At 38.0% G+C, this 14,266-nt stretch overlaps 2 protein-coding genes across 3 annotated transcripts; both read left to right on the forward strand.

Moving 5' to 3' along the window:
- Positions 1 to 377: 377 nt before the first annotated feature.
- On the forward strand, positions 378 to 5,270 carry psmb8a (proteasome 20S subunit beta 8A). 2 transcript variants are annotated; one of them, XM_066674940.1, is made up of 7 exons: positions 378 to 469; positions 780 to 929; positions 1,204 to 1,345; positions 1,623 to 1,734; positions 3,064 to 3,193; positions 3,944 to 4,148; positions 4,935 to 5,270. In XM_066674940.1, the coding sequence occupies exons 2-7, from the start codon at positions 783 to 785 to the stop codon at positions 5,021 to 5,023; spliced, it is 825 nt and encodes a 274-aa protein (XP_066531037.1). In that variant the 5' UTR covers positions 378 to 469; positions 780 to 782; the 3' UTR covers positions 5,024 to 5,270. The 2 variants fall into 2 exon arrangements, with proteins under 2 accessions (XP_066531037.1, XP_066531036.1); XM_066674939.1 differs by having other exon boundaries at positions 428 to 469; positions 750 to 929.
- Positions 5,271 to 8,598: 3,328 nt separating this feature from the next.
- tapbp.1 (TAP binding protein (tapasin), tandem duplicate 1) lies at positions 8,599 to 13,938 on the forward strand. Its single transcript, XM_066674417.1, has 8 exons — positions 8,599 to 8,782; positions 9,775 to 9,963; positions 10,055 to 10,303; positions 10,956 to 11,315; positions 11,675 to 11,998; positions 12,257 to 12,358; positions 12,517 to 12,545; positions 12,684 to 13,938. Exons 1-8 carry the CDS (start codon positions 8,635 to 8,637, stop codon positions 12,693 to 12,695), a joined length of 1,413 nt encoding a protein of 470 aa, XP_066530514.1. The 5' UTR covers positions 8,599 to 8,634; the 3' UTR covers positions 12,696 to 13,938.
- The last annotated feature ends 328 nt before the right edge of the window (positions 13,939 to 14,266 follow it).

The raw sequence follows: 14,266 nt of genomic DNA on the forward strand, positions 1-14,266 counted from the left end.
TTTTTAATTTACAGTGTCTGAAATACACAGACATTCACCAGATTTAAATCAACACTAGTAATGTTAACACTGAGAAAGTTATCAAGGGTTGATTTTTTTACACTCGGTGTTAATTTAACACTATTAATGATGTTTAAACACCGGTGCTGTGAGGACAGAGATGTTTTAAAAACACTCAAAACAACTTTTCAGTGTCGACGGTTCTCCTTAATAAATGTGAATCATTTTGTTAATAATCATCCTTTTTTGCGTTAAATATTTCGCTATTTTAAAAAAATGACAGTACTTCTGTTGCGGTGTAAAAATAATCTAAAAGGACAGAGTGGTAATACGCCGAAAAGCAAAGGCTCTTCCGTAACCTCACTGCTGGACTGGCGCAAACTCAAGGCAAGTCGTTTCCCTGTGAACTGATGATGCGTGCAGACGAGCTTTTTCATTGGTCAGTGCGCAGGACTGGGAAGCTTGTCAGGTGAGTTGTTTTTCTCTTTTGAAAGTCCTGTTTTTAAATCTTTAATATACAACACAAAAGCTTACAAACAAAAATGCTGTATATTTTAACACCCCCCTAGATTACTTCTTTTTTTTAATTTTTTTTTTTTATGAGAATGCTAAGACAAGTTAATACACGAGTCTAACCACCACCCCGTCCTTTCGGTTTCAAAAGGAAAGCGTTGTCATGCTCTGACAGATAATATATGAAATCAAAACTGGTTCGTTTCTCTTTACGGAGTTTATTTTTGCTTTTGCAGTGGTCTGCTATTATTTCTTGTTTTAAATAGAGCATGGCTCTTTTGGACGTAAGTGGATACTCGTCCCTTTCCGGATTCGGAAGACAGTTTGGTTTAAGGCAAACGCAGCTCGTGGACCGTCCCAGTCACTACACTTTTGGGGCCAAATCTCAAGAATTCGCTGTTCCAGTTGGAGTTGACGTAAGTAATAAATATCGTGAAAATTTGTTCCAGCTTTTGAATTATGCTGTAAACGAGCCACCTATGCCTCGCGAGTGTTTTATTATGGTCGAAGCCCACTGAAACTCAGGTGTTCTGTACCGTAGACTGCTGTTGAGTTACATATACATCTGTGGCTTATGGCGTTTTAACATGGTGTTATGTGTGATAAGCTCAAAATAGATCTGAGTACTTCTTTGACTATGTACATTTAAACATAAAGGAATATTTAATTATGTTTTCATTTATCTTTTAGCCATCAACCTTTCTAAAGTCATGCAAATGTGAAGATGGGGTCTCAATTGACATGAATCATGGCACCACCACGCTGGCTTTCATGTTCCGCCATGGTGTCATAGTGGCAGTCGACTCTAGGGCCTCAGCTGGAAGTTACATTGGTAAAAACACATCACAGTACGATGCAACTGTAAAATACATTCTGCTTTTGTTCGCATAAAACCTGTCCTCACAAACACATTGAATATGTAATTTTGACACAACACGGTGACAAATTATGTAACAATATTAAAAATGAACAAAAGAAATCAGATAAATGTCAAAATACTGAATGGAAAACTGAAAGATGGATGATTTTTATGTCAACGTAATAAATATATGTTTTGTATCATTTTAAAGGTCCACTGACACCAATCTCATTGTTTCTGTGTTTTTCAGCAACAAAGGAGGTGAATAAGGTGATTGAAATCAACCCGTACCTGCTGGGCACCATGTCTGGCAGTGCAGCAGACTGTCAGTACTGGGAAAGACTTCTGGCTAAAGAGTGCAGGTTTGTCTGGACATGAATCTGAACTGTGCACTCAGGGTTAGTTGGGGTAAACACGTATAAAGTTACCCTTAAATAATCCCTGTTAATATGTGTGCTATATCTGATATTTAGGAAGTGGTGTCTCCTTTAATGCTCAGGCAGTTTTACGGAAGTAAGAATCGAGGTGGGAAAATGTCCTACTTTCTCCGTCATTGTTTACACTTTTATAGGAGCAGCCACTGGGGCACGGTTTGCTCACTTCCCTGGTTCCATGTGTGAGGCCTACATTGCTTCCATTGCAGCTGGAGTATATTTCACTCTTATGCTGTCAGAGACATGGACTGAGGTTTGCACCGCCACCTCTCCTTCTGCCACTATTGGGGCAAGGTTTCTGTCTTCCATCTTTTACGATATACCAACACTATATCATCCTCCGTCACTGGGGAGAGAAAAATGCTTGCATCCTCTAGCCAGATCACACATCTGGGGATGTCAAAGACTGATGCATCACTTCTCTGCTGTTTTATAAGTGCCACTGTGTTCATGTTCACCACTGCTGGCCACTGAGCAAGTTCCCTGTTGTGGGCCCAATATGGTGGTTCTCTCCTTACTCCTGCTATTGGGCTGAAGGAGCCAGGAAAGCGAGCTTTCATCAGTGACGTAGTGCTGCCTTATTTTAAACTTTACTTTACACTTCTGCAAAGCCATGCAGTGACCTGCCATTTTGCCGAGAAGACTGGCATTTTATTCTCCCTTTTAGTACCAATTCCTTGCCAGCAACAGCATATTCTGCTCACCATCCACCAATAACTCTTTTCCTTTTTTATCACTGGGCTGGGAACTCACACTTGCTTTGTTGGACACTTTTTGGGCATTGGAGCCTCATGCCGCTGGATACATCTGGATACATGCCAACCATGCAGCACTCTGTCTGCCTTCTGAGGCCCTTTTGCTAGGAAACTACAGGGAACACCACAACATTTTGACTTTGTCAGGGATCGTTTTTGATGCCCTACTGAAAGAACCCTTTCTGTGTTGTACAGGATACGTACACTAACAGTTTGTTTTAGTTAAAAAATTGTGATTTCAGCGTTAAATTTTTGTTTCAAGTGTTCCATAATTGTGCCTTTGTTATTTTAAAATTGTTTTTACAAATTCTTACTCCTATAACCACATAATTGGTTCTGTATCATGTACAATCTAAACCTACTTATTTCACTTTGCATTACGTTACATGCAAAGGACACACAAGAATTCATATATCAGCTCATTTTATTCCTGAATGGGTAGTTCTGCATGGATATCTCAATTAATGTTTTTCTCTCTCTCTCTCTCTCTGTGTGTTTTCAGGCTTTACAAGTTACGTAACAAGGAAAGGATTTCAGTGTCGGCAGCTTCCAAGCTGCTGTCCAACATGATGCTTGGTTATAGAGGCATGGGCCTCTCCATGGGGAGCATGATCTGTGGCTGGGACAAGAAGGCATGACATAATTGTCATAATTTAATCATTTTATGTTTGTGTGTATGAAAATATTTTCAAAATGAAAATAGAATACAGTGATCCCTTGTTTTTGGCGGAGGATGCATTCCAAGACCCATCCGCGAAAAATTAATTTCCACGAAGTAGAGGACAGATATTTTTTTATGTATTTAACGAGTATTTGGACCCCTCCCTGTTACTGTTAACACCCCACCCTTTGCATTAAACAGTCGTTCTATAATGTTTTTCAGCTGGAACTACATGTGATATCCCACCAGTTTCTTTAATAGAGTCATTCCTAAGCTGTGATTTAGCGTCAGTATATTTCACTCGGATGTGGACGTGAACAACACACGTACTGTACGTAAGAAACACTTGTAAATGATATATTGTGTCACCTACAGGCCTCGTCTAATACATGGAAATAATAAAAAAGCCCCCTTCAAAAAACCCGCGAAAGATGAACCGTGAAGTAGCGAGGGATTACTGTAGTGGTTAATTTCCCCTTTTCCTATTTTCCCATAGCAAAATGAAAAGTGAATTGCAAAAACATTCATGGACTGTGTGTGTGTGTGAGAGAGAATTTTACCATTGAAAGGCATATCTTTATTATTTGTTTATATACAAATGTTTGATCTGATAATGAATGGAAAGAATACAATCAAATTTTTTAGAATTACAAAAAAAAATCCATAATCATATTCCATTTGTGCATTTATAATTATATGTATATCTGGCTTTTCCACTCAGGGTCCAGGTCTGTATTATGTTGATGACGATGGCACACGCCTGTCAGGACGGATGTTTTCCACTGGCTGTGGGAACAGTTATGCATATGGTGTAGTAGACAGTGGCTACCGTGAGGATATGACAGTGGAGGAAGCATATGAGCTTGGCCGCCGTGGGATTGCTCACGCCACACACAGAGACGCTTACTCTGGTGGAGTTGTCAACCGTAAGTGATCTCAGCTCATAAAGCATATTCTCCTCCTCTGCCTTCCCACTGTGTAAACAGAGCTTGGAGAGAGTAAAGAGAAAGGTTTTCCTACACGCTAACAATGGCATGTTTAAACTTAAAAAGGGAGCATTTACAATCGACAAATAAAGCTCTGCCCACTGCCCATAATACTGTAGTTGGGAAAAATATCACTATGTCGTCATGAATTTGTGCTTGGCCTTCTTAGAGTTCATGTTCACGGAGGTAAACTCAATTTATTAAAGTTGCACAATTTACTGTGCCACAACAGTGTAGTGGTAACACAGCTCCAGGGACCTGGCGTTGTGGGTTCAAGCCCTGCTCCAGGTGACTGTCTGTGAGGAGCTTGGTGTGTTCTCCGGGTGATCCGGGTTCATCCCATGGCCCAAAAACACATTGGTAAGTGGGTTGGCCACTCAGAAGTGTTCATAGGTGTGTGTCTGTGAGAGAGAGAGTGAATGTGATCTTGTGAATGAATGTGACAACTATCAGTCTATCTAATACTCACTGTATCAATTTTTGTTGCTTTGCAAACACTGGTATTTCCTTCAGGGCACAAACTTCTCTAGTTGCTACCAACAAACTGAGGAAGAGTTCATATTTAATTACAGTAATATTAATTTTATTTGTATTGCTTTTGTTATTACAATAAATGACATCTAATGGTTAATAAGTAAGCACCAGTACTCTAATGGAGATGTTAGTATATGAATTTTATTTTGTGTGAACATCCATTTCACTGCATCTTGTCTTTGTACTTCACAGTTTATCACATGAGAGAAGACGGCTGGATCAAAGTGTGCAAGGAGGATGTGTCTGAGTTAATTCACCGCTACAGAAAAGGAATGTTCTGATCACAGATCATTTTTTATACTGACACCAAAATGGTTCCACTCTGTGAATATACATCACATAAATCAAAATAAAGATGCTTTTTGAATTAATTAATACTATTTTAAAGTGTGTTTCTTTTTTTTTTTGCTGTTGATGTCAGTGTTTCACAAGGTTTTATAAATAAGTTTGATTTTTGATTGTCCATAAACATACTTTGAGAATTAGAAAGAAGCTTTCTCATATATTGCACCACTTTGGAACAACAGATTTGTTTTCTCTTCCACCATTCAGGGCTTCTATATTATTATAAAATAAAGGCAGAAAACAGATTATGTGGAATACTTTTTCTGTGTGTGTGCTCTTGGGCTTCTGTAGGTTTGGGGTAAAAGCATAAGATTTATGGAATTAATCTAACCCTAGAAAAGACCTTGTACTGACTGAGATTTTGGCTGTGATTTTTTAACATAAAGTATATAAACAGACAACTCAAATTCATGCTTAACTTTATTTACACCAAAGTATATTAGAATATTTAATACCTGTTGCTATCTATCTGAATACATCATGAAAATACACAATACTGATGGGTTCTTTTTTAGAAATATAAAAATACATGACACTATTTAATAGTGCTGATGGTCCAGATAGTTTATGCAACAAAGAATTCACAATTATGTTTATAAATAAATTGTCTGACATCAGTTGCAGATGGGAGCGTGCTGGTGTTTTGTTTGACTCCCGTTTCTCCCCGTGTCTTGCTCATGTTGTTTGTTTTTCGGTCATTTAGTTTGGTTTGTGTTGTATATGTGTTTATTTATGAGGTTATCAGTGTGCGGTGGGGAACCTTCAGCTTGAACTGTGGACAGAGAAGTTTGCCAGTGGGTTGTGTCTGTTACTAATGATGACCAGGGACCCATTGACAGTGGCTAATAGATTTGCTAACACCGGAGCTACATGCTACCGTTTCGACCCGGAAGCGTGTCGTTATGCCACCGCTTGGCAGTGGGAAGTTCGCATGGCGCTGCCCTCCAGTAGCGGTAATAACATGGAATGGCATCGGCACCTTATATTCGGGTGACAGTGACATCGACATCTTACCTGAACGTTAGGGTAAGAGCGTGTAGGTGAACTGATTTCAAAAGAAAAGCCCCAAGTCACGAAGATAGCAAGACATTGTGGCATTTCAAAATAAAAGTTTTAAATGATGACATTTTTATCGATTTTAAACTAAATTTACTAAAAAAGAATGCTTCACCAATTTCATGTAAAAATGGAAGTACACCTTCTGAATGTGCCAATCATTTAATACTAAGGCATTCTTTTATGTCATTTTAAAATAAAGACCCTTCTGTTATCACATTTCTGTAACTTTAATTTCAAGAAAAACAACACCGCCTATACAGAGAAAAAAATAATTATAGTATTTTTTAAGGTTTAGTGATCTGTTTATATTGCTTAACGTTTTTTTTCTTTTCTTTTCTGGGAATAAAAAAATATTTAATGTGCCAGGCCACGTTTCACTTTTTTTTCTGCAAGTTAAATTAATTAAAATGAGCAGACGTTTGTTTCCTCTAGAAGCTGTTAATATAAAAACCAATAAGACAACCCTAACCCTGACAAACAAAAATAGAGGAAATCTGGATTATGAATGGTGATATGTTATAAGCCTAATTCAGAATGTCAATGTCTTGGTTAAAATGTCAGCTTTCAAGTACCTGACATGCAGTGTTGTAAATTGTGCCAATACGATGTATCACCCACCTTACCAGTAGAGACGGGCACCTACAAATGACTTTTAGTAATTAGCTTTTTGTGCTGAAACAGACATTTATCCTGATGTTAGCATGGGAACAGCTTGTAGTTCAGTGGTCTGTGAACACAGTGACGTTGGTCTATGTGCTGATATGGGTTGCTATATGTTTTCAACATGTCACTTGTTCGGCTTTAAGGTCTGTTTACTAGAATTTAAGTCACCTATGTTTAACTAGCATATGGATATTTGGTACCAACTTTAAAGAGAGATGCCTATATAAACATCCAAGTGCTTGTTAAACATAGGCTACTGGCAGATGTTTCACAATACATGCCAATGTCACAAAAAACATCAACAATGCCACTGTCACAGAAACAAAAGCATTTAATTCCATTGGCATATCCCACTGTCACCTATATGTAAGATGTCAATGCCATTTCATCTTATTGCTGCCTCTCCTGCCCTGGTTGCTGTTGGTGACAGCCGTGGTGAGCACGTCCTCGTGCCGCTGAGTGTTCTCTCTGGTGCTCAACGCAGTGGTCACTTTCAGGCTGCTGAAATTGCCATTATCTACAATGACTGCTAATTCTGGGACCTGATTTAACACTCTGGCCCTGTGTTGTTCATTTGCCACTACATACCTCGTTGTTATTTGTGTTGTCTTGTATTTTTTTGTATTGCTGCGATTCTCTTGATATTCTTTGTTTTTGCAGTTTTGTAAGTGCTTTGGATTCTTGAAAAGCTCTATATAAAAAAAGTTGTTGTTGTTGTTATTATTATTATTGTTGTTGTTATAAATGTTTCCAGTGCAGGGCAGGATGGCGGTGAAGCAAGTAGCGACGCAGATAGACAGCTCCAGGGACCTGGAGGTCGTGGGTTCAAATCCTGCTCCGGGAGACTGTGAGAAGTGTGGTGTGTTCTCCCCATGTCCACATGGGTTTCCCCCGGGTGCTCAAGTTTCCTCCCATGGTCCAAAAACACACGTTGGTCGATGGATTAACAATTGAGTGTGTGAGCGTGTCTAATCGTTCCCCAAAAAATATAAAAGAGGAATGGTCATGTGAAGTAATATTGTGGTATCAGCAGAGGATTTATTCGTTTGAACTAATGAGAAATTCCAAATTTGCATAAGCCCCTCCCTCCAGTCAAAGTTGGAACTTTAGCACCTTAAATAATCCAAGTAAATGTATATTTGACTAAAATAAGACAGTACCACATGTTTTCCTAGACTTACTGAGCATTTCTGTAAACTTTGTTCAATATTGCTAAATTACCATCAGGATTTCCAAAATACAATCAAGTTGGTCATTGAAAACATGGGCCTTTTTTGTTGTACATTTGTCAGTTAACTAAGGGTTCAAAAGAATTAACATATTGGTTTTAGTGCAATTGTACCTCCCAAAAACAGTTATATCCTGTGGACAGGACCGTTATAAATGAGGAGTACGATGTTGGACCAGTAGTGGTCTACGGTGTGGTGTGTCAACCTTTTTACTCCGGTGGAACAGTATACTGGCTGGAACAAATATTAAAACAACAACAACAGCTGCGGGCTTATATTTACACAGACTCTCGAAATGACGTAAGCATACCTCATCAAATTGTGCTTCCATATTGAACCGACTTTAAAAAAAAAAGTAACGGGATTACATTGTTGTTCCAGTCTGACCTCTGGTGGCGATATTCAAGCGTAATATTGCATTTTTATCTTTTTTATCTTTGCTGCTTTTTGACGGCAAACTATTTGACCGTATTTGGCCTTTGGCTGTAAAGTCCCATAAATTATTATAAATGTGATTTAAGTGTCTAACTTCAGTCTTAAGGGCGGAAAGTCATGCGCATGCGCAGTAACGTTCATAAGTGAAACCGAAATGTTTGATGTGTTTTGGGGAAAGTCCGGTAATTTTTTATTTGTGGCCCCGGAAACCCGTACTAGCGATTCCACAAACAACCAGCGGAGAAAACATGTCCAACATCTCTGCACTTTATAAGATTGCTATCGTCACATTTTCGTTGTTCATCGGTGGTAAGTAATGCTAATAACACCCCACACAGCGAACACATATCGGTCCACTGTCATAAAAACACTAGCACACCACTGACTGTAGACCACTGCTGGTCCACCATCGGACTGCTGTCCTTTACCGGATAGAACTCATTTATAATCTCCTCACACAGATTTTACATTCACAGAGACTTTTATTCTGGAAAACACACTAACACAAACCCCAGTAAACATTTAGCCGTTGATTCTACGTTGTAATGACTGCCGTCTAATCAACGTTCTCTTAAAGTTGAAAATGAAAGTTGAAAAGACGTCCAAACACAGACATTGAAAAGACGACTATTAGACGTATTTTGGACGTCCATTGACGTTATTAATTGGTCCCGAAATAAATGACTTGTATAAAACGCGTTTTGGACGTCCACTGACGTTATCGATTGGTCACCACTTAACTAACTTATTAAGATGGATTGTGGACGTCCATTGACGTTTAAAATATGTCCTTGACGGACAGACTACTTTTAGACCTATTTTGAACGTCCAGGGACGTCCCTTGTTTACTGGGATATTACCAACAACTCTGAGAGATAAAATAATGAGTATATGCCTGATATAAAATGATTAAATGATAAAAAATGTAGACACTGTGCTGATTAAAATTATTTACTAATCTTATTTATAAAGAATAACAAAAAGAACCTTATGAAGGAAAAAAGTGTAAATTGGACTGTGAATGGAAAAGTGCTCAAATGTGGCATTTTGTTTTTTAAAACTCTGTTTAATCAGCAGCGGTCCGGTGGTAAACCTTTGACTGCGCTGTTTGGCAAATGAGATACTAATATAAGAATAACATGAACCCTTTTAGGATCCTTACCAGAGGACTAACGATGTAATTCTACCTTTACATGACCTACTTTTCTGTCCTTCTTTTTAAAATAACTTTGTACTGGTAGTATTGAACACAAAAGTGACATAGTGCATGCATGATAGATCATGTTGTCTCTTGGTGACAGCCTCTAGTTCAGGATGCTCTGTACTGGAGTGCTGGTTTGTGCAGGAGAAGCCAGGCCGTGGAGGAGGGTTTTCGGCAGCAATGAGCCAGGAGAAGTCCCTTATCTACATCAGAACAAACCCAGAGAGTGAGAAGGCCCAACATACACCTCCATCAGACATTGACCCATCCAGAATTTACTATGTGACTGGTTCGTATAAACGTAAATGTATTACTTATTTATTTACTTTTTTAGGGACAAAAACATCACAATAATTGTACACTACTTTCTAACTTCTTAGATCTTGCTGCCACTTTCTGCAGCTCTGCTCTCCATCCACCTGAAGGCTCTCTAAACAAACCCCAGTGTGAAATAAACCCGTTAATTCCCCAAGCATCTATGGTCAAGTGGGCAGAAGCACTCACAGAGACAGCACAAAGCCCCACATACCTGGCTGCTGATTGGTTTTCTGTGGCAGCACAAGGCATTGATGGACAACTAACAATGTCCAATGTGATGCGAGCTCCATCAGGTTTTACGGATGCAAGTGGTAGGGTGTTTTTTTTTTTTTTTGCATGTTTAGCATAAATCTGGTATATATCGTGTATGCACCTGTGAGAATAAATATATACTCAACATATTCTATTTATTAATATTAATCCTACTTATGCCACACCTTAAAAGGGACATATTATGAAAGTAAACCACTTTTTCAGTGCATTACCACGTTATTTTTTGAGGTCCTATCAACCCACAAATTGGGAAATTAAACAACCTCGTGAGCTAAGATCTGCCCAAGTCTGAAAACATACAGCAGGCATTTCCTTGCTATCCCTCTTCCTTATTTGAGACTCTCTAATCACAGCACATGACTCAGATATATATGAGGGAATAGACGGTTAAATGTAGAATAAGAAACACAGTGAGCACTGAAAATGTAGACTGATTAAAAATGGCTTAAACATGGTGTCATTCTTGACTCTTTAGACAGGCTGTGTTATTTGACCCTTGTGGTATTTGACAAAAGCATGTAACAGACATTTTATTAAGACCCCAGGTAACTGTGTTAACTTGTGGATAAAGGGCTATAACACATCCCATTTAAGTGACCAAATTAGGGAATAGTCTACATTTATTTAAGAAATTGATCTGTAGATTGGGAATTTTTTAAGACTGCATTTAATGGCTCTTTTTTTCTGCAGTAATCCTCAGTGTCTCCAGTAAAACTGCGTCAATACGTTCTAGAATTGGGGAGCCAGTTCTTTTAGACTGTGGGTTCTGGATAGACCCATCCTCACCACTTCATGGTTCTAGCTTTTCTGTGGAATGGCGCTACCAGTTCCGGGGTGAAGGAAGGCTAATTACGGCCTATGATGGCAAGAGCGATCGCTTTGCTGAGACCTCAGAGACAGATGCTGATTTGGACATTGCCACACTTTATGCATCAGGAAATGCATCACTGGTATTAAAAGACGCCCAAGTGAGGCATTCTGGGACATATATCTGCACCATATATCTACCACACCTTTCGGCTCAGGTGGCAATAGAACTGGACGTAGTGGGTAAGGCTTTTGTGACATTGCCTCAGATACATGCCTCATTTATACCTTGTACTTGGGACTATATTGCAGTTAAATATTTTCCACTCTCCCTGCATCCACCAGGAACAGTGGTATTTGGAGAATGTTTATCTTAGCTTAGCAGCAATTTAACAAAGATTAAATAATAAATAAAGAACTGATTGCCATTTTTGTTTTTGTTTATCCGTATACATGTTAAAGATTTACATGTGAAGCTATGCCTCATGAGATTATTTTTCAGAGAGAAAGAAATATGAGGCTTTGTTATTGTCTTACAAATATAGTAATCAAGGTCGTTTTTACTCCTTGTCTTATTGTTTTGCCATTTGTACTCCTCCCAGAGCCTCCATCTCTTGCCATCTACCCATCCCCTCTTCCACTGTTGGTGCCTGGTCAGGTGGTGTCAATTCAGTGTGAAGCTTCTGGTTTTGTGCCTCTTTCTCTGGAACTTGGCTGGGAGTTCATAGGAGCTGAAGGGAAAAGACGATCCCTCGGAAAAGGCAGCATAACGGGCCACAGGCAGGCAAACGATGGAACCTACAGCCAGAGCACTCGTCTCGAGCTGGACGCTGCCAACCTGGGGCTTGGCCGAGGAGGTGAAATTAGCTGCATAGCTATTCATCAAGGAGGATCTAGACGGGCTAACACTACACTGAACATAATTGGTAAGTAAGAAATCTGATGAGTGCCTTTGTGCTTATTGTTATTGCTTTGTAAAAGGCTACGTAATGATTTTATTGTGATAAGATTTCTTAGCGAGGGAGAGGAAGAGCAGAAGGCAGGATTGGACAGCCTTTGTGAGATTGTATAATGTTTTTTCTTTTTAAGGGATTTCTTATATATGCAATAAATAAACAATTCCTAAAGCAATAAACATCTGTTTTTGTAAAAATATTAATTTGTCTTTTTGTCTTTTTGTTTAGGTGTCAGTGCTCCATCGGTTGAGGACTCTATGGCAATGGTTGCTGTAGCACTTGTGCTTTATGGTTTAATTAAAGTATTTTTTTGGACCTTCAAATCTACTGGTAAGTTGTACTTCACTGCATCTGTATTAACCATTCAACTTGAATTAAATTTGTAACATGAACAAGAATAAGACCACCCTAATATAGAAAATAAAGGCAAATACTGCTGACAATGTGAAGATTCATTTGCATCTTTATTCCTGTTCCATTTCTAATAGATACCCCTGGACCAGACTCTGATGAAAAGGTAGTTGTGCTTACTTTTTCCATCCAATTTACTGTACAGTCTGCAGTACATTCTTTAATCCAAATCTGTCTCATTTCTTACAGCATTTACTTGCAACAAAAATGTGTGGACTTACTCTATTTCTTTTTGCCATTTTAGAAGAACAAGTAAACGTGGCTCTTCAAGTGTCTTCCTGAATACTGCAATTACAACAAAATGGTCTGCAGAAAGAAGTCATACTTGTAAACAACACACAGATTAATACTTCAGTTTGCAATGTCTGTAGGTTTTAAAATTATAATCATACACTTTCAAAACATGGGATTTTTGTGGTCTTTACAAATGGCAGAGTTTAGCTTTATCTCTCTTTTTAAAACTTGTTAATTTATCTGTTTTTGATCTCCTTTTTATTGTTTAGTTGTTGCTGTTAAAGGTTGTTAAATTGCATTGTGTTTGCTGCAGTTCCTTTCCTGTCCTGTTTTTTTTTTTTTTTCATGTTTATTCAGGTGTGTCACTGTCAGCTCCTGGTATTTAAATACATTGTTATTTCAGTTGAGTTCTGTTTAACATACTCTTAGATTGTGCTTTACATGTTTTATATGCATATAGGGTTGTATAATAATTTTTACTGAATAAATGTGTTACATTATTAAATAAGTTGGCTTTGAAATGCTTGTTGTTGCGTGTAAATAATTCCCTTAAAAGAACTGCACAAAATGTTATGCAATTAACCAATCTTGGTGTGACACAATAATCTTAAATAAAAACCAGTGTAATAATTTGTGTTGATTGTTTTAACACTGTTAAATTTAGATTAAATATTTTAATTTTAATACTGCCTTGTGCCCAGTGATCCCAGGTGGGCTCTTGATGCACTGTGACCTAAAACTGGATAAGTGTTTATAAATTAGAGACTAGTAGCAAAGAATCTACTTGCTAATTGCATGCTTAAAAACATGTTAATATCTGCAATAACAATTAAACTGTGCTGTGAAAGAAAATGTTGACATAAATTTAGATTTATAAGTGGACCATTCTGTCTTTGATTGGGTTACAGGAAAGTTTTCTACCTTAATAAGCATATTTAACTTACTTAGCATTGCCAAAATAAGCCATTCACAGTGTATGTGGGAGGGTTTTAATAATTCCCAAATTATGTTTTCACAGTTTATTCTTAGTAAAGATTGCTAGTTTATTCTGTTTTTTAATATGTTCCATCAGCATGTATTTTTGGACTGGTCTCATCTAGTTTCCCCCAATTGTCATTTCAGATTGAAAACAATATTCAATCTGAATGAATTTTAATGGGGTGAACATAATGCTGCTTGAAAAGTCAAGTTGCTATCTGGAATTTGGAATGTAGCTATGTTTTTAAGGTGTTTTTGCTGAAAGAATGATTTGGAGAATGTGCGTTTACTAAAAAATATGGGATTAACTCAATAAAAGGAATTCAACAAAATTCTGTTTGCTGTCAAGATTTAAGATGCAGCATTAAGTGCTGTTTTGTTGAAAAATGGGTCTTAAATTCTGTTAAAATCTGCTAATACAGGACAGTCTTCCTCTCCTTCATCTATTACATGTGGTGTACCTCAGGGCTCTATCTTGGGACCCATCCTCTTTTCTTTGTACATGCTCCCTCTGGGGTCAAATTTTTCAAAAATATGTTTCATATCATTGTTATGCAGATGACACACAGCTTTATCTTCCGCTGAAATCAGGAGAGAGTTGTTCACTAAAACTCA

Source organism: Hoplias malabaricus, chromosome 6, assembly GCF_029633855.1.
Source record: "Hoplias malabaricus isolate fHopMal1 chromosome 6, fHopMal1.hap1, whole genome shotgun sequence".
In the NCBI taxonomy this organism is placed as follows: Eukaryota; Metazoa; Chordata; class Actinopteri; order Characiformes; family Erythrinidae; genus Hoplias; species Hoplias malabaricus.